This window comes from Crinia signifera, chromosome 12 (genome assembly GCF_055691185.1).
Source record: "Crinia signifera chromosome 12, ASM5569118v1, whole genome shotgun sequence".
NCBI lineage: Eukaryota > Metazoa > Chordata > Amphibia > Anura > Myobatrachidae > Crinia > Crinia signifera.
The window spans coordinates 70408403-70431686 of NC_139228.1; the positions used below are offsets into that span (position 1 = coordinate 70408403).

The 23284-nt window shown below is 45.5% G+C and overlaps 1 protein-coding gene across 5 annotated transcripts in view; it reads right to left on the bottom strand.

Moving 5' to 3' along the window:
• Positions 1–643: 643 nt before the first annotated feature.
• The window catches only part of CLMN (calmin), a 127611-nt gene continuing 104970 nt past the window's right edge, over positions 644–23284 (bottom strand). For all 5 annotated transcript variants that reach the window (XM_083165782.1, XM_083165784.1, XM_083165785.1 and 2 more), the window contains exons 4-13: positions 20607–20690; positions 17293–17385; positions 14011–14201; positions 12782–12975; positions 10540–10622; positions 8529–9773; positions 6411–6589; positions 4867–4927; positions 4106–4161; positions 644–2191 (exon numbers count right to left, since the gene is read on the bottom strand). In XM_083165782.1, coding sequence (XP_083021908.1) covers positions 2005–2191; positions 4106–4161; positions 4867–4927; positions 6411–6589; positions 8529–9773; positions 10540–10622; positions 12782–12975; positions 14011–14201; positions 17293–17385; positions 20607–20690 — 2373 coding nt within the window. In that variant the 3' untranslated portion in view covers positions 644–2004. The remainder of the gene's footprint in view (positions 2192–4105; positions 4162–4866; positions 4928–6410; positions 6590–8528; positions 9774–10539; positions 10623–12781; positions 12976–14010; positions 14202–17292; positions 17386–20606; positions 20691–23284) is intronic.

Sequence of the window (23284 nt, forward strand, 5' to 3'; positions counted from 1 at the left end):
TATAAATGCTATCTATGAATTGCAACCAAACCTACATGCATTAATCACAGAGTGCTCCATCTGCAGGCTTGGAGGTGGTACTGCACCATATCCAAAGATTTACATTTTGCAGTGAGGAGAATGTATATCAATAAACCAGGGAACAATACAAAGCACTGCTAACACTGCCAGTAGGTTCTGTAATATCACTCTATTTAAATTTTCTGCTTTCTTTACAAAAAACAACATTTGAATCTGTTATACAAAAAGTATTTGTCGGCGACATAGTTTAGAAAAATAGCGCTGTACACCTTCATCTGCCCTATACACCCTTAAAATGTACAGTATCAATAAATAATTCTTCATCCTGCACAGATACAATAACCTCCGTGTCCTGCTTAAAGCGGACCAGTCACCACCCGTTTTGTGTGACAAACCAAAATTCAACCCAACTGGAAAACTACGACCTTGCGTGGCAAGAGGCGCCAAGTGCTCATGCCTCTGTGACACATCTAGGTCTTAGTGGATTGATAGGGTTGCTTCGTTCCCAATAATGGTTCTTTTTACAAACCATATGTCCTTGTAGGTAACAGGTCCAGAATCCGAGGACTCCTTCTACAGGGCCCTTGCTTGTGGTCCTCTGCCAGACTTAGAACGTGTGGAATATACATAATATTTTATTAGATAAAATTCTCCTATATACACAGAATTCATGATACAATAATAACACAACATAGATTTAAAATAATAAAAAAAATTTAAAAAAAAGGACCCAATCTTTAGCTCTGTTTGGACAAAAGAGCAAGAAAAGAGTTAAAGTGAACACATATGTGAGAAGACTTTAGGACGAGTCACTGTTGGCTCCATTCCCATCGGTGGCATTACGTGGCCAGGATAACAGATCTTTAATTAAGCCTAACTTTTTTCCAACCCAGTTACTAGTTAAAAGCCAGTCAAAAAAAGGACAAAATGTTCAAAAACTAATGTCGACTTTTTTTATGTATTGCCATGTCGACCATATACCAGTGTTGACTTTTTGGTATCTACCTAGACACTGTCTGTCAGCCATCTGGTTACTAACTTTGCTGATCATTGCCATATACCAGGCCTGGCCAAACTGTGGCTCTCCAGATGTTGGGAAACTACACATCCCAGCATGCTTTGCCACAGTTCCAGAATTCCAAAATAGCAAAACTGTGGCAATGCATGCTAGGACTTGTAGTTTGGCCTACAGCTGGCCGAGCCTGCCATATACTGTAGCAATGAAAGTGTAGTTAATGATTAAAGACATTGGCTCGGTATATAGGATATATCTCACTATATGACATTTTGCTGCTCTTACTCTAGATTTAATAATGCTGCCTGCGATGATGTATATACAGTAAGGGTGCCGGATGACCTCCCAACAGTAGGGTTTCCTAAGGTCAGTTTACTGTCATCGGAATCCCGACTGTTAAATGCCCGACAGTCGGGATCCCAACTGACGGGGCTATTCTCCATCGTGGGGGCCTTCACAACCCCCTGATGGAGTACTGGCAGTTGGGATTCCGATATCCATATACTGAAGGGCCGATATAACACACACACACACACACTGGAGTTCTCATATTAAAGGGTCTATCAATGACTATAAGTATAGAATGATTGAGTCATTTAGGTTTCAGTAAACTGATTGGTCCTTCTGTCAAAAAGAACCCAAAAAAAACGAGGAAGACGTAGTTGCGACCTAAAATAAATAAGTTATAACCTATGGATAAGCAGACCCCAGGAGGCATCTAGGTTAGCTTTTAGGCTACAGGAAGTGACTGCGTCAGAGGGAGAAGGTTTAAGGAGCGACGAAACGCGTTTCTTTACACAAAGGCACAAAATGACATTATTTTGGTTACCGATGCACCGCACCTGCTTAGCTGGGTACTATTACAAAGATGCTGGCACTAGCAGGCTAAATTATTGCTGGAGAAACATTTCACGATAAATATGTGCCCATCTGAAATCCTGCGGCGCGGCGTAATTATGCGGCGGCCTTTAATTGTTGTATGCAAAAAATGTGACTTTGCTCATATCCAGCTCCGGGAGGATCAGGAAGCAGTAGCAGAGGAGCCACAGCAGGGCGGCGATGTAGTATATATCCGGTAGTTGTTTGTTTAAGAATGAGAATCTGGACCCATCAGCCATTCTTTCCAGTAGGGCTGTGTTCCCATCCCCTTCTTTCCTGCAGAGTAGAACAGACATTGCGTTACTTATAAGAGAAACGGTATCCTGATGGCTGACAGACAATGGGCAGGCTGTACTGCAGTGCAAGACCGGGGGCCATGGTCAATGCCGGTTGTACGCAGAGGATTTTTAAAGGGGCAGTCGTTTACAAGGAAAAACCATGCTGGAATATGTCTGTCCCTTTAAAAAAAACTCAGCGTTTGTCCGTTGGACTCGCAACCCATTACATCCCGCCCCTTAGTCTGTCGACAGTCAATCCGTCGACACAAGCAAAAGGTCAATAAGTATTTTTTTTTTTTTTTTTTACTTCTTTAGAATTTACTATCCAAGTGGACTCAGATTGGGAATAGTAAAGTGTATCGATCGCGTGAGGCACCTGACCCAAACTTCCTTTGCCGTGCATACATTAATAGCAAAAAGATGTTTGCATGAATGACCTATTTCTATGACATTAAATGGCCTTGGTCCATAGATTTGCAGAAAATATCAGCATTATAATGAGTTTCTTCGTTACGGAGTTATGTGGCAAAACGTACGCCTGCTGTTTACAATGCATCACCACTGTGCTCTGGAAAATGTGACCGTACCCTTTGCAACTGACGAGTGGTCTGGAAACTGTGCCAGTTATTTGTAGCCACCCAGTAAGCAGGAATTTTTTTAAATTTTAATCCTTAAGGGTGAAAGGCGGTAAAACAGGGGCGTAACTATAGCACCGCAGCGCCCGCCACCGCGGGGGGGGGGGCGCTATGCATGTGGGGGTGCCGGGGGCTGCGGTGCTATAGTTAAACCCCCCCTCAATCCCCCGCAGACTTACCTATCGCGCTGGTCCCGGCGGCTCCGTTCTTCTGCTGAGGACCACCACAAAATGGCTGCCCCCATATAGCACACAGTTCTCTGAAACTGTCTGCTGTATGGGGGCGGACATTTTCTGGTGGTCCTCAGCAGAAGAACGGAGCCGCCGGGACCAGCGCTATAGGTAAGGCTGTGGGGGATTGAGGGGGGGTTTGCATGGGCGGCGTGGTAGGGGTGCTCGGCGGGGTAGGGGGTGCTCGGTGGGGCGCCCAAAATGTAGCTACGCCACTGCAGTAAAATATTCTGCCCAGGAAACCTTTGCACGGGACGGGTTGATATTATTGTATATGCTTACTTTCCAATGTGTTTTGTTTTTAGGTTAATAGATTGATATATTTCTGCAAGAAATACTGTGATTTTTGCCCTTCTCAGTCTCAGTCCAATGTTTCTTTGTTTCTGATGGAAGTTATCCAACTTGTACAGGAGCTCCAGTTAACGTGACTGACTCCATCCTATAAGGGAACGCCCCAAATCCTTTTTTTTTTATCTATTTAAAAACTCTAATGCTCCTGCCCTAACCAAATAAATCAGCTCTCTTCTGGGTGTAAGCTGCTGTACTGGAGCAATGGTTGGGGTATCATCTTTCTACCAGCTGCAGTCGGCCTACGTGGGGTGAATTCAGTGGTCACCTTTCAGAAACTAAACATGCAGGGTAAAGGGTTAATTCATGCCAAGATATCTTACTTAACCCTTTAGCAAGGGGCTTTGATGCTAAAGGGTTAAGTGAATGTGTCAAAAGCTGTGTGAAAATTGCCAAGCAAACATTTGTATTCATCATAATGGCATGTAATGTTACCTTATGTAGGAAATGTAATATTTTTTTTACACAATATTTTTTATTTGAATTGATATAACACATGTGAGCGACACTGGCATTTTTTTGCTGATATTCTGTACATCTCTTAGAGATGCTGGCACTCGAAGGGCTAATATTATTAAAACCATAACCTCTGCCTATATATCTGGAAGCGTAGCCTGTAATAGGGTGCAGAGAGCCAATAACACACAAAATATTTTTCGTTTAAAACCAAACTGGTCATGTAAGTAGAAAAGGGGTCACCTGCGTTGTGAAAGTTGGTCTCCATCCTCATTGGTGTTTTGAAGAGCTCCAGAGTTCTGGCAAATGGACATTAAAAACATTGGGATTTAATATACGTGCAACAAAAATCAACAAATATGACTGCAATGTGATTACAGAAGTGACCCTAACTAAAGTTAGATCTATGGGGCTCCTCGGAAGACCCACAGCATATAGGAACTCAGGGCCAGATGAAACAGGCCACAATTTCGTTTTGCCTTTAAACCACACTTGCCTACACATTCCTCTCCTGGTGGCATTGCTGGAGGCTTCAGGGGGTGGAGCAGAGTTTACACAATTCATGAGTCTGCGGGTGGGGCGGTGCTAAACACCACACTTTGCATAACTTACCCCACCTCCTCTAGACAGGGTCACAATATCGGTGACTTTATCCCTATCCCTTCACTAAGAAGGAGGTGGGAGATTTGCTTTACTCTTCCATACATGTGGGGGACTACTCGATTAATCAGGAGTCTCCTGCAACTTTCAGGGGAGTTGCCAAGTATGCTTTAAACCAACTGACACCTTATAGATAGTGAATACTTCACAAGGCCATCACATTTGACTCTCTGTTCTACCTTAGGGGCTTTCCCATCCTGCCAACACATTTACAATTGTGAAACCAGCAAACATCTTGCAGGACTCTCCTCTTATTGGGCATTTAACTACAGGTCATAGAGCGAATGTGTGACAATGTAATACATCATGCACAGGTACTTGGCTGTTTCTGCGATGCTACTGACCGACTGCTTGCAGATGTTCTGATCCCTCCTGTTGTACACGTGAGGATGGCTCTGGACGTCTCTGCAACAAAACAAAGAATCGCTTTCATTTATGAGGATGATTTAGATAGAACATGATCACAGCGGCTCTGTAAAAATTGTAGCACATGACCTACAGCAATTTCAGTAGGCAAAGAACTCTAAATCCAGGAGCAAGTGTGTTCCGCATATCAAGCCGGCCTTGACCAATTTGATGCCTTAGGCAAGATTCTAGCAGTTATTCTCCCCCCATACCTCAATGTGGGACCCAAGAAAGGGGAATGGTCTCACCAAATGGGTGTGGCATTGTGAAAGTAGGTGATTGGGGTGGCAGAGCAGCGTCTCCAACCAGCAAATCTTTCCCAATGTGACTCCAGCCGAATATCTCCCCTTTGTGTGTCTCCAGCCATCAAATATTTCCCCGGTGTGTCTCCAGCCATCAAATATCTCCCCTTTGTGTGCCTTCAGCCATCAAATATATCCCCTTTGTGTGCCTCCAGCCATCAAATATCTCACCTTTGTGTGTCTCCAGCCATCAAATATCTCCCCATTGTGTGTCTCCAGCCTTCAAATACTGTATCTCCCCATTGGTTGTCTCTAGACATCAAATATCTCCCCATTGTGTGTCCCCAGCCATCTATCTACCCATTGTGTTTCTCCAGCCAACACAATGAAATATCTCCCCATTGTGTATCTCCAACCATCAACATCCAATATCTCCCCATTGTGTGTCTCCAGCCATCAACATCAAATATCTCCCCATTGTGTATCTCCAGCCATCAACATCCAATATCTCCCCATTGTGTGTCTCCAGTCATCAAATATCTCCCAATTGTGTTTCTCCTGGCTTCAACATCAAATATCTCCCCATTGTGTTTCTCCAGCCATCAACATCAAATATCTCCTCATTGTGTGCTTCCATCCATCAAATATCTCCCCAATGTTTGTCTCCAGATACCAAGTCCCTCCCTCTTTTGTGTCTCCAGCTATGAAATATCTCCACCTTGTTGTCTCCAGCAATCCAATCGCCAACCTCTAAATTTACCAAGCTCCCACAATTTACCTACCCCTGCTGTCCTCCTACTCTGCTGTGATTGATGCTGACAAGACCTTAGGTCATGCCAGCATCGCACTGATGGAAGCTGCAGGAGCTGTATGATTATCTCTGGGCTGTACAGGATTTCTGCTGCTGCCTATCCATTAATATAACAGGTCATTGCTAATAGTGTCGGAAAGCCTGTATATTCCATCAGCGGACAGCCACTGTCAGCCGGGACTTCTAAAACCTGGGGCCAGTTTAGCAGATTTGATATGCCCAGATGCCCCTTGGCTTTTTCAGATGCCCCTAAGCATTTTCCTATACTGCCTAAGCATTGGGCCGGTTATGGTGTTCTGCTTGTCTCCCATAACAATAACTCCTGTCTATTAGAACTAACACGGGCTTGTAGTCTTGTAGGGTAGGCATACCCGCTGGGACCATTGCCTTGTAGAACCAAGCACCTTAACCTACCAGAGGAGAACGTTACCTTGAATGACTGAGATGTTCATGTTTGTTCCCCTGGATTTCTGCAACGGGATTTTCTGCCATGTCCTTTATCACCAGGAGATCCTCGTCGTCCGGTTCTGCTTTCCCATAAATAAAACATTTTGTACTTGATGACTTCTCCTCCAGGTTCTTTTTTGGACTTTCCTCTCGTCCAAAACCCTGATATTACCAAAACAAAGACATTATGAGCGTTTCTAGAAAATTATTGTGGATCTCTATTCTATAGTTCTGTATCAGCTGAATATTAAGTAATGAATACAGAGAACGTCAGTAAAGTTGTTACTAGATGTTAAGAGGGTCATCATTCAATACAGCTCACCTGTCAGTCATACTCAGAAGTAAAATACCTGTCACAAAGGGTATTGCTTACTGGTATATCAATACGCAATCGGGAGTGCTACCTGCAGCTCTACTTAGCCACTTCTGATTGGCTCATGGTGTATTGACCCTTCAGCTTGAGGGAAGAGGACTGACATTTGTGGTTTCTGCAATGCGTGTGCGCAAGTGTCCGGGAACATGGAGATCATGCCATGTTCTCTGTGGTTTCTATACTGCGTGTAACCAGGTCTCCAGGAACATGGAGACCGCACCATGTTCCCTGTGGTTTCAGTAATGCTTGTGTGCAGGTCTCCAGAAACATGGAGAGCGCACCATGTCCCCTGTACTGTCTGTGTGCAGGTCTTCAGAAACATGGAGACCATGCCATGTTCCTTGTGGTTTTTCTGTTGCGTGTGCGCAGGTCTCCGGGAACATGGAGGCTGCATTATTTTCCCTGTGATTTCTGCACTGCCCATACACAGGTCTCCAGGACCATGGAGACTGCACCATGTTCCCTGTGATTTCAGTACTGCATGTGCGCAAATCTGTGGGAAAATGCTGGCCGCCAGATTTTAACTGTGATACGTACAGTGGGCTGCAAGGTTGTAGGAAGGAGCGGTACGTGATCCAGATGCCTGACTATGCAGCCATTGTTAATGATGAGAAGACAAGGGGACTGTGGGGTAGATGTATGAAGCAGTGATAAGGGAGGAGAAGTGAGCCAGAGAAGTGTGGTAAATGACTTGGCCATTCAAGAGCCATTTAGGGACATGAGAACCAATCTGCCTGAAGAGTTACGCAGAACAAGCTGCATCCCCAGAGGAAAAAGATAGCCGGTAATGTGGGTAGATCAGAGCAGCCAAACTGCTAATATCAGTGGGAGGCATTCTGCCTACCGAAGTGTCTGCCAACTGCCGTGATCAACTCGTATTTTACAGTAAGGGTCCAGGACCCCGAAAGAGTGCAACCTTCTTGCTGGAACATACAAGTCAGCAGGAAATGTATCAGTGCGGATTCTGCCCTCACTGCACTTTGCCCACGCATACATGCCCCTCCCTACCTGTGCCCCGCCTCTCTGAGCAGAGGGAGTCCTCTGTGCAAAATGTGTTAGAGTACGTAAGAATTTCTGGGGCACAATAATTTCAAAAGCACACACTTGGCAGAGGAAGTGAGTACAATTCGCATAAGCTTCCAACTCCACATGAGACATTTAAAGTGATGATAGAGTTGTAAGCTGGAATAGACAGTTAGGGGGCATGTACTAAGCTTTTGAAAAAGTGGAGAGACAAAGTACCAGCTAATCAACTCTAAGGGAGGAGATAACTGGTTGGTAGTTTATCTCCCTTCACTTTATCTCTCACCATCTTAGTACATATGCCTCTTAGGGAGGTATTCAATCTGGGATTACGACTGTCGGAACGCCAGACCGTTTTTGTTTCTCTTGACAGAAACTCGACAGTCAGAATTCAATGTTCCGGCCGCCGAGTGTTGGAAAGTCCAAAGATTGACGAAAACAGCCGTAAATTCGACAATCCGTGGCTATTTCCGACAAAACAGATCGGACTTGTTTTAAAATCAGATCCGTAACGTCAGAAACAGACTACAATGCTGTCAGAAAAAGCAGTATTGAATAGGCGGAGGCAAAATTAGCGTCCGGGATTCAATATTTTTAGTATTTTCAGTCTTTGTAGTATTCTCAATACATATTAATTTTAATTAATAAAATATATATTACGATTTAAACGGACATAAAATGATGGTATAAATTGACAGACTATACCTGATGGGATTTGGTGTAACCAGGATCGAAGGCCACATCGCTGTTCTGTAGATCATGGTTAGGTTGGGAAACGGACCCATTAGATATTAATGCCACTGGGCACTCTGCTGTACCAGTCTTTGCAAACCTCAATTCCCAAGCAGAGTTGTCCATACCATCTGTGAATGGAGACTCTGCTTCTGAGATTCCATTTTCCGTTGGCTCGGTGTCCAAGTAGTGTCCACTGAATGAGTCTGTGTCATCTGTAAAGCCCTCAGATGTGTCATCAAATTCACTAGATTTTTTAATGCCACTATCTGGGCTGTTGTCTGCGAAGGCTTGTAAGACATCTGAGATGGGGACACTGTAATGGGGATAGTAGAACAAGTCATGAGGGATGACAGAAATCTTTGGGGGACTAGTGCTGTCGGTCTCATCTGTTTCCTCTAGTCCACTGTCGGCATTGGAAGTCAGATGATTACTTTTACGGTCGGCTTTGTCTTCAGAGCTTGCTTTATATGCTTGGAAGACCGTCATCTGTTTTGCGTGATCACCTCTTGAACGATCTGTGGGTGAGTGCAGGACATACTTGAAGGCGTCATTTTCCTCATTGGCCTTAGAAGATAGCAGTGGCTCAATGTGATTGGCTTGGAGTGTTGTCTGTGATGGGCCATTGTCAGCCTGATACTCTTGTTTTTGATCAAAGAGATCATTGGATTCCTTATCAGAAATGGATGACAATGATGATGAAGAGTCACTCGAGTTGCGGGTGTGAGCTAGCATGTATTGTGGTCCTTTTGGTCCAACAGAAGAAAAGTTGGGTCTGTTTTTCTCCAAGGAGCCAGCGTGATGAAAAGCTGCTTCTCCGTTACGGTCAACACTGCTTCCCTTGGCACCAGGTTGGTCAGGACTTTTCCTGGCTACATTAGATCTGGTTGGAGACATTTCTAGTTGCCGTGAAACATTGTTACTCTTGAAACCAGCTGCTGTGTGCCGAACTGGGCTGTGTTTCATCTCCGCTGAAAACCGGAAGGGATTCTTTACCCTTTGCCCAGAATTGGATTTGCTGTCGTATGGAATATCTAATTCAGCATAGTCATGAGTCTCTGGGGGTGTCAGAGGCCTGGTCTCAAACCCCACTGAATAGTCCTTATCCTCGTGTTTTTTCACTGTAAAAATCGTTCCTTCTTCCTCTGTTGGACCATCCTTATAATGTACGTACGTCATCTCTAGTGGAGCCTCTTCAGTCTTGTCGGTGAAGTCGTCCTGCAGGTGAGAGAGAGAGAGAGTACAGTAAGCCAGAACGTCCTAAAGCAAACACACACGGATTGCGTTCTCTCCCTCAATGTGACATCATGCTCCAGCATTGTAATCATTCAGTTCATGTAGGTGGCTACCCTCTGAATGGTTTATTTTTGCAGTCATAAGGCTGGGATATGGTCATTGGGTCACCAGCATGTTGGTCGGCAGTCCTTAGGTCGACATGCAGGAAGGTCAACAGGGTCATTAGGTCAACATGGGTTAGGTTGACAGTCAAAAAGGTCGAAATGGTTTTTTTCACCTTTTTTTTTTGAGCCCACATGTGCCGACAGGTGGTATTTCATGCCCTACCATCCACTAGGGTGTGGTGGGAGAATAAAATAGTGTGCCGAGCATAGCGAGGCACCATGCCACGTTTCAGTGTCCATGTCGACTGTGTCAACATTCGTTTTTTTTTAAACCCATGTCGACCTTTTGACTGTCAACCACCCCATGTCGACCTAATGACCCTGTTGACCTAACCCATGTCGACAGACTCATGTCAACCTAAATGCATGTCGACCTAATGACTGTTGATCAACGTTGTGGTGACCTAATGATCCATACCCATAATGCTGATGGTGGAGGGCAGGGTTCTGTAAACTTTGGACAACTTAGTGGTTTTGTTTGGGCAGCTTTCTGGTATTATGGCTGAAGTTTTTCTTTTAGAAAAGTGATGAGTGAGGGTGAAATAAAGGGAAGAAAGCAAAAAAGATCTCTGATTTAAACTCACCGGGTTGAGTTCTGGAAAATGTTCAAGGAACTGTGTCACATAAGTCATTATGGAGTGTTCATCGGGAAAGTCCACCATCAAGTCTACAATCAGAAAGGTCACAGTCAGACGTTCCATGAAGATAACAGATGTCTCCAAGATATCACTGGTGGTGTGGCTAACGTCACTATTGTGTACTTTTATGGGGAAACAGTGCTGGAAGTGGGCCGGTATACGCTGGTATGGCATACCTGCACTTTAAGCACTGACTGAAAAACCACGCCACTGCCGTCATTTCAAATTTGGCACTGTTCATGCACCAATTGGAGCTCTCAAGCCCACAGCCAATCAGGAGCATCCACTTCTGATTGGCTGCCGGTTCGCAGGAGATTTGAAATGAAGGTGGCTATATTCAGACTCACAGCCAGAGCCAGGTGGCTTAATATGATATTTGGCTCCTACTGTGTGGCATAATGTGATATTTTTGCTAATTCTGTGGGAATTTTGTGTTCCATATGGCATGCGGCACTAGAACTAAATAGCATAAGGGGTCCTACAATTTTGGTGCATAATGTGTATAAGGGGTATATGGTGTGGTACACTACACTTAGGGACACACACCCTTTTTAAATGACCACACCCCCTTTTGCAGAGCGTGCACTTGCAGCTTTTACTTTTCCATACCCCCCCCACCTTCAAAATTTCCACTTCGAGCACTTAAGGAAAAGGTATCAAACCTTCTGGCAGTCATTCCAAAGACCATGGGGCAGATGTATCAAGCCTGGTGAATAGATAAAGTGGCTGGTACTTTATCACCGGCCCTAACTGTCATTTTTAAAACCCAGCCTGTAACTTAACTGTTTGGAGCTGATTGGCTGGTGGTAAAGTGTCAACCACTTTATAACTTCACCAGGCTTAATAAATCTGCCACATGGCTAGATAAATGACATAAACTAGCCGTTGATAGTGTTAAACTATGCAATGGATGACCATCAATGTTTTTACCCATCGATTGTCATTCATTTTTTTACTGATTGGCTTGTGGGCCAATCAAAATGGGGCAGGGCTTCACAGGTGTCGGGGCGGAGCTATGATTTGTCCCGGCACTTTGAAAAGAAAAAAAAGAAAAACATCAGTTTTGCTGTGCCATCAATGGAGGGAAACCATTTGGTTTTCCCCCATCGATGGCAAAAGTATTCATTATCGGCCATAAACTATCACTAATTTCGAGTCATCGATGGTTGATGGCCATCCCTATGTCATTGGTATGTTAACGTACCAGATATGAATTAGGCCCATTATGCATACTTTTTTTTTTTTTTTTTTAATAAAGTTTTTATTTTATTTGTTTTTCATTTTGCACCCAGTGCCTGATAAAAACGGTAAACATTGTACAGGTATAAATAAGATACATTTTCACAATCCATATACAACATTTTTCATCAAAAAACCAGTATCTCCCTACTTTAATTCTAAACAATTCCACTACATATACTACCTTTCAACATTGTTTACCGACCCCCCCCCTCCCGCCATCCCCCCCCCCCCAAGTGGATTAGTCCCGACCTATCGTTCTTCTCTCTATCTTTGTGTTTTCTACTCTGTCTCTTGTGCTCACTATTATTTGTTGTGCGGCATTCCTTCTCCTAAGTGCTCTTGGTTTTTTATCTATACGTGATTCATTTATTTGTGTGTAAGGGAGAGCAGTCTCATGTACTTCTTTTCTTTTTTAATTATATCTACTCTCTATTTTATCTACAGGGTGTGTGTGCCTTTACTAATTTTCTGTGTGCTTCTCTCTCTAATTTATTTCCCTTTCATACAGGTCCCTCTTCTATCCCTACTTTACTGGGGATTTCATGGGGCCTTACACTTCGTGCCTCTCTTGCTATATACGTGACTCTTTTGTGCTTTTAAGTGCTACCTCCAATCTTATAGTACTTTGAGGTCACCCACCTATCCCATATTAGGTGAAATTTTCTTATATTGTTCCGTTTGGAGTACATATATCTTTCATGGTTTATTATTTTGTTTACTAGGTTCACCCACTGTTTAAAACTCGGGCTCTCCTTTGCCATCCATCTTTGGGCTATGCATACTTAGTAATACTTCTTACCTCCCCTCCTGGAGAGGAGGATCATGGGACAAGTGTAGGTGGGGCCTTGGTGCGAATTTGCGTTATCATGGACACTCCCTCTCAGTGCAGTATGGAGAGATTCACTAGTGGGAGGTCAAATGCTAAATTATAAAAATTGCATGTTACCCTCTGGTTCCAAAAGCCGTGGGATCCTGAGATTCTGCTGGGCAATTCTAAACGCATCTTCAAGGTTTTCCCTGGGAGATTTCTCCAGGGCTTTCTTCATGTCCACCAACTTGGAATCTATGGCTTTAATAACCGCTAGGAACGCGAGGCCGCTTCTCCAACTACTGGCGAAGTCCTGTACTGCGACTCCGTACCTTGTGAGGGGAGGGACAGAAGAGAGAAAAACAAGGCCGTCATATTCAGAGCAGCAGATTCCAGAAATAATGACTCTACAGAGAAAGCACTAATACATCCTGACAGCATTAATCTGCAGCAAGCGCTGGCTGCAATCTTCCTCTGGCTCTTAAATGAGGCACAGATTTTAATGAACAGGTTTGTAAGTGAATATCCAGAGCCTTTGACCTCAGTGACTGCAATTTGCATTCCAGTTGGCACCATTGTCCGAGCAGAGAGGTGGCAGCCATTTTGTGTGATAAATTAATACTGAAGCGAGTGCACTCACTAGGAACTACTGATAATGGGGCACATTTTATTGATTTAGACCACTGTGCGCCTCATGTGATATTGCTACTAGCTCTTGTAAACAGGTTGGTTATTGGCTCGGCCTACAACATGGCCGCCTCAGCTATATAACATGGACCTGTCACCTACATATATTTTATGGGCTAAAATGACATTTTTGGGGAGATGAAATGCTGGAACTTGTAGTCTCTGAGGTAGAATGTAAAGGCAGAGACGATTTAAGAGTGTAGGGGGCTTGTGTGCAGGCTCCAATTGGCCCCCTCCTCTTCGCAGGTAAATTAGACTCTGGCATTTTGCCAGAGTCAACTGCGCTTGTGTAAGTCTCCAAGAACATGGCACCTGTGCCGCATTCCTGCGGACACCTTTATTGTGCCCGTGGACACTTTCCCTGTGACATTTGCCGCTGCGCTGGTGGCGCCGGACCGATGGGGAGGTGAGTATAATTAGATGGGTGCAGCATGTGGGCCCCCCCCCTGGATACAGGGGCCCATCTGCACTGCACTCCTCGCACAAATTATAAATGCACCAGTGGGTAAAGGACTTCTACAGTTGCAGAGATACAAAACTTTTACATCTGTATTCTCCACGTCTCACCTACCTGTCAGTACAGTAATGTTTTATTCAAAACTAAAAAAGGAATAGATACACAAAAATGGAGGACTATAAAATAGCAATACATGCAGGCTGTGAGCAGGGGGCGCTCTTACTTCCTTGTCCTCTGCTGAACCCAGTACAGAAGCGCTTTGATGGCTTTGCGTTGATCCTTAATTGAGACAGACATGCTCTTCTCCGTGCTCGGCGTGCTGGGATGAGATGTGTCAGACTCGCCCCCGCTAGGCAGGGAAGACAGACTGGACGAGGAGGACATTCTATTCAGATTGCCTGTGAGTTCTTTAATCTGTGGGCAAAGAGAAGAATAGAGAGGCGATGAGTTTAGGAATCTGTAACATAGGTCAATCAAATCAATGAACGAAGAGGGCAATTAGAGGTGCTCCAAGTACCTAAATAGGGGGCGAGACTCTGAGCCTCAGGCAGCGCCATCTGTGATCGATGGCTGCAATCGGAAAGCGGATATTTACAGTGCATCTGAAAAGTATTTACATCGCTTCACTTTTTTCCACATTTTGTTATGTTACAACCTTATCCCAAAATGGAGCACATTCACCCCCCCCCCCCCCCTAAAAATTCTACACACAATACCCCATAATGACAATGTGAAAACTTTTTTTGTTTTTTTGCAAATTTATTAAAAATAAAAAACTAAGAAATCACATGTACATAAGTATTCACATACTTTGCCATGAATATCAAAATTGAGCTCAGGTGCATCCTGTTTCCACTGATCATCCTTGAGATGTTGCTACAGCTTAAATGGAGTCCACCTGAGGTAAATTCAGTTGATTGGACATGGTTTGGAAAGGTGCACATCTGTCTATATAAGGTCCCACATTTGACAGTGCATGTCAAAGCACAACCCAAGCATTAAATCTCAATGAGCACAGTGGTCTCCATCATCTGTAAATGGAAGAAGTTTAGAACCACTAGGACTCTTTCTAGAGCTGGACGGCCGTCTAACCTGAGCAATTGGGGGAGAAGGGCCCTAGTCAGGGAGGTGACCAAGAACCCGATGGTCACTCTGTCAGAGCTACAGCATTCCTCTGTGGAGAGAGGAGAACCTTCCAGAAGGACAACCATCTCTGCAGCAATCCACAAATCAGGCCAGATGGAAGCCACTCCTTAGTATAAAGCACATGGCAGCCCGCCTGGAATTTGCCAACATGCACCTGAAGGACTCTCAGACCATGAAAAACAAAATTCTCTGGTCTGATGAGATATGGATTGAACTCTTTGGCGTGAATGCCAGGCGTCATGTGTGGAGGAAACCAGGCACCTCTCATCACCAGGCCAATACCATCCCTACAGTTGAGCATGGTGGTGGCAGCATCTTGCTGTGGGGATGTTTTTCAGTTGCAGGAAGGCTGTTGACCTCAGACTGGGTACAGCGGTTCATCTTTCAGCAGGAGGAGTGGCTTCAGCACTACTCTGTGAATGTCCCTGATTGGCCCAGCCAGAGCCCAGACTTGAACCCCATTGGACATCTCCAGAGAGATCTGAAATTGGCTGTGCACCGACGTTTCTCATTCAACCTGACGGTGCTTGAGAAGGTGCTGCAAAGAGGAATGGGCAAAACTGCCCACAGATAGGTGCGCCGAGCTTGTGCCATCGTATTCAAAAAGACTTGAGGCTGTAATTGCTGCCAACGGTGCACCAACAAGGTATTGAGCCATGGCTGTGAATTCTTATGTACATGCAATTTCTTAGTCTTTGTTTTTAATACATTTGTAAATTTGTCATTATGGGGTATTGTGTGTAGAATTTTGAGGGAAACAATTAATTTATACAATTTTTGAATAAGACTGTAATTTAACAAAATGCAGAGAATGTAAAGCGTAGTGAATACTTTCCGGATGCGAATGGACTCAGTCAGACCTAAAGGGATACATTTACTAAGATGGGAGTTTTATGGAGGATCGAATGTTGGCAACCAATCAGATCCTATCCATTATCTTCTAGAAGGTGCTAAATAAATAAGTAGTAGAATCTGATCGGTTGTTATGGGCAACACCCATCTTCCATAGAACTCCCATCTTTTTACATTTGCCTTCACATCCCACGTCAGTCCGATTGGCGTCTGGAAGTTACAGCGCCACAGAGAATGTAAAGGGTCACAACTATGTAGGGGTTGTTATTATAGAAATATTTGTGGTGGGGCTGACAGGGACCAGGGGGGGCGGCCATGGCTGCTAGTCAGGGGCACCAACAGGTCTTCCGGGCCCCGATAAAATGAAAGGGGTGTGGCCACAAGAAGGGGGCGTGGTGGGCAGGTGTGGCTGCGCTCCTCTGAAGCTATATTCTTTTTTTTCCAGGAGCGGGGATGGGGGTACAGGGTGCGGGTGGGTGGAATTGCATACAGGGAGAGAGGATAGGCTGCTGCTGCCTCTCTCCTCAGCTCAGCACACGGTACTGAGCAGCGTGTGCTGGGCTGGGGAGAGAGGCTGCGCTGCAGCAGCAGCCTGTCCTCTCTCACTAACTGGCCAGCTCTCTGTAATGCTCTGTAATGTGGGAGAAGGGAGCGGGACACGGTCGACATGGGAAAGGACGCCAGGGTCAAAATGGTGCCATGAAATGGGTAGACAAATGAACAGGCCGAAATGTTTTTTTGACATTTTTGGGGGTGTTAATGTTGACAACTGGACCCCAATTAGAGTAACGCGTGCCACGCTTCGTGCACAGTATTATATTCTCCCTCTGAGCCAACATGAATATCATGTGGCTACATTTTTCATGTCGACATGTTTGACCCTGTCGACCAATTGCATGTCGACTTTTTGGGGTAGATCTATTGACAGTCTATCTAGACACTGGGGGTGACATTCAATGGGATGCGATATCCCAACTTTTGCGGGTTTTTTTGAAAAAAAATATGAATACGCACGTTTTTCCAAAATCGCCAACTTAATAGGATGCAAATTGCAGTAAATAGCGCACTTTTTGCCATCCATGAAAATCACTTCACATATCAATTCGCATCCAGATGTTTTACCAATAAAAAGTATACAACTCAATGTAATAGGATGTGATTTTGGAAAACCGTTACCAAAAATCGCGAAACACACACAGACTGACTGCTGTCATTAGTGCAGAGGAAGCCAGCTCACCCCGCAGCCAAAATTTCGATTTCGGAAAATGCGATAATGTGCGGTTTCAGATCCTTACTAAAAAAATCGCATCCCATTAAATGTCCCCCTGTAGATCTATCAACGGGGACCACTTATGAAATATACAAACCTTTAATAGAGAGAATGTGGGAGGCTTGCGGTAGGAAGCTAGCACATAGAGGGCTGTATCTATACTACTATGTGGCCTGGCTGAAGGGTGAATGGTGTGAGAGGGAGACTATGGGAGGACATCACTGAGTGCTGATCTACCTGCAGGAACAGGATTATGTTCCAGACTAAACCAAGGACCAGCGACGGGTTCCCATCAGCGATTTCTGCAGCATCGATGCTGACCAGCTTCACCTACAGGGAGAGATACGTTTCTGGGTGACTGCATAGAATAACCGGAGGACACAACTCCCATCACTATATGAACAAAGATACACAAGTGATGATAACCCATGTATAAACTCCCAGCAAATAATACCCCTGTACATGATAAGTGTGATGTCATCGCTGCATTCTGCGGTAAAAAACTCCCCACATTATCACTTTTTGAAGCTTGATCTGGACCTTAGCCACAAGGAATCGGGACATCTGTCAGAATGAACTTAGGTCTACAGTCATTAGGTCGACCCCACTAGGTCGACTGGCAGGAAGGTCGACCTGACTTAAGGTCGACATGGGCCAAGGTCGACATGACTTAAGGTTGAATTTGCATAAAGGTCGACATGGGGAAGGTCGACTGGTCATAAGGTCGACATGGGGTTTTCACTGTTTTTTTATCCGAATGTCGACACAGTCGACATGGACACAGTTGGCAATGAGAATCGGACCCTCGCATCGCTCGCAATGCTTCGGGCACGGTGCCTCGCTGCGCTCGGCACACTATTTTATTCTCCCACCACGCCCTAGTGGATGGTAGGGCATGAAATACCGCCTGTCGGCACATGTCGGCTCAAAAAACAGTGAAAAACCCATGTCGACCTTATGACCAGTCGACCTTCCTCATGTCGACCTTTATGCAAATTCGACCTTAAGTCATGTCGACCTTGGCCCATGTCGACCTTAAGTCAGGTCGACCTTCCTGCCAGTCGACCTAGTGGGGTCGACCTAATGACTGTAGACCTAAGTTCATTCTAATAGATGACCGCATCCCAGCCACAATCAGTCACCCACCCAGTCTACACTGCTGCGTCCAGGTGACGCGCTCCGCCTCACCACAGTCGTAGCTAGCTTGGCGAGTTCTCCATGCACGGGGTGGCTTATGGCATCACAGCAGAGCATGTCTGGTATTTTAGCAAGTTGCTATATTACCTTGTCTGTCTGCACAACACTGGCAGAGTCAAAATCCAAATCACACAGCGCAGAGCTGATTACATAGGTTTCCTTAAGCTGGAATCCGGTCACCTTGCCAGCTCGGGCTTATCGTTCGGAATCAAGGAGGCAGTTAAACCCTTACCAATCCGATTACACAATGGAAAGTCAGCACCCGCCCATTGGAGGGCATTGCTTAATGACATCAAAGGGTGAGGGCTCTCATTAATAAGGTCATACAACTATTATATTGAGTCATCTAGATTATCAAAGGAGGAGGGCCGAGGGTTGTGTGGTCGTTGTGATGAATATATAAATCAGAAAACTCTGTTAAACAGTTCCCCACACGTTTGCCCTCCCGCTCGCACCTGGCAGTGCGAGTGAGGCGGCGGTGGGGGGCAGAGCCCATGGAAACACCCAGCATTTTATGGACGTTTCTATGAATTCTATTTAAATGTCTCAGTGACACGGCAGCGCGGGGGGGCGAGCAGCTGACGTCAGTGGATGTCAGCTGTCAACCCGCTTCCCGCACAGGGCGCTTGCAGATCTGAGACTACACAGAGGAGTCTCAGATCTGAGACACCACCGAGGAGTCTTGCAGATCTGAGACACCACAGAGGAGTCTTGCAGATCTGAGACAGCACAGAGGAGTCTTGCAGATCTGAGACAGCACAGAGGAGTCTTGCAGATCTGAGACACCACAGAGGAGTCTTGCAGATCTGAGACAGCACAGAGGAGTCTTGCAGATCTGAGACACCACAGAGGAGTCTTGCAGATCTGAGACAGCACAGAGGAGTCTCAGATCTGCGACCGCTGGAGAAATCATTTCTCCCCCGCACCCAAAGCTGTGAATGGATGATTATGCGGGGAATCACAGCATGCGAGGAGGGGGTGGCCATCCCTGCAGACGGTGTTTAGTCCGCACGCAACGCTGCGAAATTCGGAATAAGGTCCACAATCCAGACCCATTTTTAAAACTGCTCATCTTTAGTGCATTATAAATGTAAATAGGTCACCGCCTGTGTATTACATATTAATGTGCAGGTTTTTCCATTGTTAATATTCATAATAAGCAGGGAACCTTTGCTTGGAAAGGGAGGGTGTCCGGGGGTGGATGCGGGGGGCCCTCTACATACGAGAGTCTTTCCCACTCTTTGGGCCGGGAGGGGGACTCGATTTTCGGGACCCTTCCGGCCATTCTGGGAGGGTAAGTAAGTATGTGCAGCAGGGAATGGTATTGCATGCACTCCTGCTGCCCGGGAAGGTCCCTGGCTGCTCAATGGGGATCAGATGCGACTTCTCCCCTCGGAGAAGTCACTATGGGCCTTATTCTAGTTCACTCTTTCTGACAAAATCCTTCTTAGATGGACCAAACCATGTGCACTGCAGGGGGCAGATGTAAAATGTGCAGAGAGGATTAGATTTGGGCAAGTTATTTTGTTTCTGTGCAGGGTAAATACTGGCTGCTTTATTTTTAAACTGCAATATAGATCTTACTTTGAAGTAAAACTCCACCCAAATCTAATTCTCTCTGCACAAGTTACATGGGCCCCACCTGCAGTGCACATGGTTTTGTCCATCTAAGAAGGATTTTGTCATAAAGGGCCTTATTTTGGTTCATTCTTTCTGACAAAATCCTTCTTAGATGGACAAAACCATGTGCACTGCAGGGGGGCAGATGTAACATGTGCAGAGAGAATTAGATTTGGGTGAGTAATTTTGTTTCTGTGCAGGGAAAATACTGACTGCTTTATTTTACACTGCAATATAGATCTCACTTTGAAGTAAAACCCCACCCAAATCTAATTCTCTCTGCACATGTTACATCTGCCCCACCTGCAGTGCACATGGTTTTGCCCATCTAAGAAGGATTTTGTCAGAAAGAATGAACCAAAATAAGGCCCAAAGAGTGAACTAGAATAAAGCCCAAAGTGTATGGGGGCCTTTTGATCTGCGTATTTCTATTTCAGCTGCACCCCAGGAGATGGCAATATATACAGATAGTACTAACAGTGTACTCTGGGTGATTGTCTCTTCAAAAAGTGATAAAGTGGAGAGTAATGCCCAACCAGCCAATCAGCTCCTACCTGTCATTTTTCAAACCAGCCTGCAATATGACAGTTAGGGGCTGATTGGCTGGTTGTTTATCACTCTCCACTTTATTGGTTTTTGAAGCTTAGTACATCTGGCCGTAAGTTCTAAAAGATAAAGTGATCCATATACATACTGTACTGAGCCTTACAAAGATATTACATATGTATACTCACGTTACTGTCTTCCAAAAACTTTAGTGCCTTGGCTATGTTGTTCAGACGGAATATACGGTGCGTCGACGATTTGTATTCATGTAGCTGGACGCGCAAACAGAGAAAATCATTGTCAGCTCAGCAGAAGGGATTTTTGCAGGAACATACACACAGCACAACCCCCATCCTCTGATCCAGTGGTTCCCAACCCTGGTCCTCAAGTACCCCCAACAGTGCACGTTTTCCAGGTCACCCAGCAGGTGCACTCATTATTCAGACACATTTTAAAAGATCCACAGGTGGAGCTAATTATGTCACTTGTGATTCTGTGTGGAGACCTGTAAAACGTGTACTGTTGGGGGTACTTGAGGACCAGGGTTGGGAACCACTGCTCTGATCTATACACAGCCCATATACAGCATTCTGTCACAACACCACACATACCTAGGGGTATATTTACTAAGCCTTGGAGAGATATAAAGCTAATGCAGATAAAGAACCAACCCATCAGCTCCTGTCATTTTTGAAACCGCAGCCTGTAAAATGACAGTTAGGGGCTGACTGGCTGGTAATTTATCTCCGCCCACTTTATTACTGTCCACGGCTTAGTACAGAGAATGCCCACCACTCAAGTTTGTGCCCAGCTTTAATTCAGACGCGTGATGTTCTCCTCCCCTGGCGATAGAATGACTTAAGCTGGCCATACATCAGAAGAAGGATAGTTAAGCGCTCACCTAGTGTGTGTTAGTAGTGGTATATATAAGAGATGCATAAGCAGTAAGTAAAGAAAAAATGTTTATTGTAGTTACAATAGATATTTACAGTGAGTGGGGGTAAACAAAAAGTGTGGGTAAACAAAAAATGGGGTGTGGGTGCCCTGGGCACAAATGTTACTCTGTATAGAGTTGGTGGTGATAAGTCAATGACAATGAGCCCTGGTGGGGAATGAGGGTGTCAGCAGACCCCTTTTTACCATAAACCTCCAGCAGTTTATGTCTCAAAGTAATGGTAGAGTGGGAAGGTGTGCTGGGCCCCTGTGGGGAATGAGGGAATCAGCGGATCCCTTTGTTACCATAAACCTCCTAGGTTTATGTCCCATGCACTGCGGAATACGTGGTGGGAGCCTCCGAGAGCCTGAGGTGTGGTAAGAGTTAATGTTAATTCGGTGAGGGGGTGTGATGGCAGTGAGCGGCGTCCCACTCACTTACCACTTACCCAGTCAGCCAGCGGCAAAGATGCGTGACGGAGCTCAGTGTGCCGCTCCGTGTAATGCGGTCCTCGATCTTGTATCCTCCAGCCTGGTGGGTGCTGGATCCAACAGATGGTGCGGCTGGGGATGGATGTGCTGTCCGTGGAGCCGGGCAGACGGGCAGCGGCGGACAGCACGTCCATCCCCAGCCGCACCATCTGTTGGATCCAGCACCCACCAGGCTGGAGCATACAAGATCGAGGACCGCATTACACGGAGCGGCACACTGAGCTCCGTCACGCATCTTTGCCGCCGGCTGACTGGGTAAGTGGTAAGTGAGTGGGACGCCGCTCACTGCCATCACACCCCCTCACCGAATTAACATTAACTCTTACCACACCTCAGGCTCTCGGAGGCTCCCACCACGTATTCCGCAGTGCATGGGACATAAACCTAGGAGGTTTATGGTAACAAAGGGATCCGCTGATTCCCTCATTCCCCACAGGGGCCCAGCACACCTTCCCACTCTACCATTACTTTGAGACATAAACTGCTGGAGGTTTATGGTAAAAAGGGGTCTGCTGACACCCTCATTCCCCACCAGGGCTCATTGTCATTGACTTATCACCACCAACTCTATACAGAGTAACATTTGTGCCCAGGGCACCCACACCCCATTTTTTGTTTACCCACACTTTTTGTTTACCCCCACTCACTGTAAATATCTATTGTAACTACAATAAACATTTTTTCTTTACTTACTGCTTATGCATCTCTTATATATACCACTACTAACACACACTAGGTGAGCGCTTAACTATCCTTCTTCTTTACTTCACTTGAATGAGCCTAGACCACTCGAGTTGAGCAGCTCCCGCACACATAGTGATCCTAGCGCCTTACCCTAAACCCCCCTTTCGAAACTTGGCCATACATCAGAACAATCGAAAGAGCGATGTGGTCGTATGTGATTGAAAAGTGATCTTCTTACAAACGCAAGCAAAGACGATGGATCCATATGTGCAACAAGTAGGATCTGAGGCTCGACCTCTCGACCCACGGGACGGCGCACTGTAACGATGTTCCTCACGATGTGCACACAATCGATCACACAACACCTCGTAATTGGGCGACCTCCCTACACCGTACATTGCTGCGGAGTTACACAACAGCCTTGTAGCTTGGTCTCAAGGTTCCAAGAGCAGATACTTCTAAAGCCCCGTACACACGGGGAGATATATTGCTCAGTTTCTCCTTTTCATCAGCGACCAGAGATGGTCGCTGATGAAAAAGAAACTGCCCGGGGGAGCCCGGCAGTGGAAATCAGCTGGTCGCATGAGCATGTTCCTGCGACCAGCGATCACTACAGGGGTAAAAACGGGAGCGCGCACCCGGCGATATATCGCCGGTGCACACTCCCATCGCAGGCAATATGGTCGCTTAGCGACCATATTTCCTGCGATATTACACAAAATCGCTCCCATGTGTACGCACCTTTACAGTATAAGTG